The sequence below is a fragment of the Propithecus coquereli genome, unplaced genomic scaffold (assembly GCF_000956105.1).
Source record: "Propithecus coquereli isolate 6110/MARCELLA unplaced genomic scaffold, Pcoq_1.0 Scaffold210, whole genome shotgun sequence".
In the NCBI taxonomy this organism is placed as follows: Eukaryota; Metazoa; Chordata; class Mammalia; order Primates; family Indriidae; genus Propithecus; species Propithecus coquereli.
In genome coordinates this window covers 3,454,641-3,457,329 of record NW_012146079.1, presented here as the reverse complement: position 1 = coordinate 3,457,329, position 2,689 = coordinate 3,454,641, and the positions used below count along the sequence as shown (strand labels likewise).

Sequence of the window (2,689 nt, the reverse complement as noted above, 5' to 3'; positions counted from 1 at the left end):
TTTAGTTGTCCAGCTAATTTCTTTGTTTTTTTAGCAGAGATAGGGTCTCGCTCTTGCTCAGGCTGGTCTCGAACTCCTGACTTTGAGCAATCCACCCACCTCGGCCTCCCAGAGTGCTAGGATTACAGGCATGAGCCACCATGCCCAGTCTCAAACATGACTTATGTTTTCTAAATTGTTCGCTGCCCCTCCCAAGTTGATGTCAAATTTAGTAAGCATGTTTGCTTATTGCTCTTAATCAATATTTTTTGAAATATAAACAGCAGTGAGTCTAACAAAGACCTCTGTAAAATACCATAAAGCTTGATCTTAACAGTACCTTATGGAACACAGTAATTCTGTAAATAATCTAAAACCATGTGGTATGGGTTATTAGATTCCCATAGACTGGTGTAGTGGGCAATTTCTAAGGCTACACAAATTCAAATCATACTCTCTTCTAAATATTTCTAACTTTTTGAGGTTTAAAAGTTACATAGACATTTCAGTATCCTCTAAGCATTATCCACTTATCAAAGAAACTTATCTTTCCTAGTTATCAAGAATTTGATCAAAGGCTGTTTAGGTCTCTGGTTGTTTGGGCCAATATTTTAGTATTCTAGTCATTAGGAATTAGGAAATTGAAAACGTGCAATTAAAACAGGGAACAGTAAGGCAAACTACTCTGTTTTAGACCTTGTTTGCACATTCTGTTTAGAAATAGGCAGAGTCTTCTAACAGAATAGAAAACAGCAAAAAGGCACACGGGGAAAAGTTAAATGGTGATGCTAAAAAAAGTGGGGAACCACCTATCTTAATCCCCAAAATTGAAAATTATAAATGAATTAATGCTATTCTTATTCTTTTTGTTCTGTTCTAGTTAAATGGATCGGTGTGGGTAAATCCAGAGAGTCTATGATTCAACTCTTTTGAAGATTGCTAGTAACGTAAGAAACACTCCCTGAGAGGGAGGGAAAAGACTTCCTTAAATATTTCATTTTTGACCTGCAAATTCAAGAATAAAGACATTGAAGTGAGTTTTAAGCCCTACAGTGGTTTCCAGTCTTAATGGATGGCTCTTGTGGAGGTGAACTTTGGCATATTCCAACGTCGGCTTTTCCCCGTCTGGCATGACTGCCAAATCATTTGTTGCTCCTGCTGCGCATGGTGCCACACTTTCTGTTAATGTTTAGTAATAGGCTCATCCATGTTGTTTCAAATCTAAAATAGAATTACTTTTAATGTAGTTTTTCTTCATTATTGTCATTGTGTGTTTTTAGGTTTTACCCCTATTGTAATAGCTGATAAGAATGATTAATGCAGTTTTGCACATATATTTTTACATTCTGATCATTCAATTCTGTCATTGTACTCTTTGTTGTTAGAAAAATGATGAAAAGATAGGGGTTCTGTAAACTTTCGTAATGCTATAAATTCTGTTTAAATTGTGGACTGTTTATTTTCTGCTGAGACCATTGCAAAATTGAGCTTCGGCGGGGGAGGGAGAGAAGGGGGTTATATTCATGGGTCCTTTAATTTGTACAGAACACAGAACTTATTTCTCTCTGTAAATTATTTAATACATTGGACATGTAATTAAATGTTCAAAGAGAAAAGATGTTCCCCAAAACAACAATCTTAATGTTAAAAGTAATTAGTCATTAAAAGATCTGTTGTGATATTTGGTGGATTTTTCTTTAATTCCAGACATTACCTCTGAAATATGTATCTTTTCTTTTTAATCTTACTATTATTTCTAAATCTAGCGGATTACTTTCTCAACATTGTGCCTGCCAACATGCCTACAAAATCATCTATAAGTTTCCAGATGAACCCAAGTTGTTGGCCATAATTTCAATCATGCCTTTATTTCTGCTTTCCTGAAAAAAAAAAAGATATTATTCTGACAATTAGGCTTAACATATTATGTTGTAGATTACCCTTCAATGAACTATTTTAAATGTTTATAATTTAAATTTATTTTATTATACCATCAATAGCTGATTAAAAAGAACCAAATATTTCTAGTATGCTTTGTGTATTGTGTTTTTGTTCTGATAAGAGAAGTAATAGTCATACTATTATATAGGAAGGAGCTTCATCTCTGCAGTGTGTGGGGATAAGGTAGGGAGAGATCAAAAATAGAATCTTTCAAAGGCTCTAAATATCTTTTATCTTCACTATATATTTTTATTAGTACTTGGCTCAAGAAAAATTCTAAAATGGGAGCAGCCTTGGTGGGCTCAATAAGTAAAAAACAATAATACAGTTGATCCTACAAGCTCACTACTGATCAATAATGATCTATATGTAAAAATAATTTATATTTACTGTGTAATAAATAATTTCTATTCTAATAGAAATTGAATGGGCTTTTAAAGTTCACATTCTTATCTTCACTGTAAGCTTCGCATTATTGAAATCTATTTTTAATTATGGTTCAGAAGCAGATATTAAAAACCCATTCTTGTTGGGCACAGTGGCTCACACCTATAATCCCAGCACTTCGGGAGGCTGAGGTGGGAGGATCGTTTGCGGCCAGGAGTTCAAGACCAGCCTGGACAACACAGTGAGATCCTATCTCTACCAAAAAAAAAAAAATTACCCAGTCATAGGAGCATGCACCTGTAGTCCCAGCTACTTTAAGAGGCTGAGGCAGGAGGATCACTTGTGCCCAGGAGTTTAAGATTTCAGTGAGCTCTGATTGCAC

At 34.8% G+C, this 2,689-nt stretch overlaps 1 protein-coding gene across 1 annotated transcript in view; it reads left to right on the top strand.

Moving 5' to 3' along the window:
* The window catches only part of ADSS (adenylosuccinate synthase), a 44,741-nt gene extending 42,732 nt beyond the window's left edge, over positions 1–2,009 (top strand). The window contains exon 13 of the mRNA XM_012644387.1: positions 860–2,009. Coding sequence (XP_012499841.1) covers positions 860–912 — 53 coding nt within the window. The 3' untranslated portion in view covers positions 913–2,009. The remainder of the gene's footprint in view (positions 1–859) is intronic.
* The last annotated feature ends 680 nt before the right edge of the window (positions 2,010–2,689 follow it).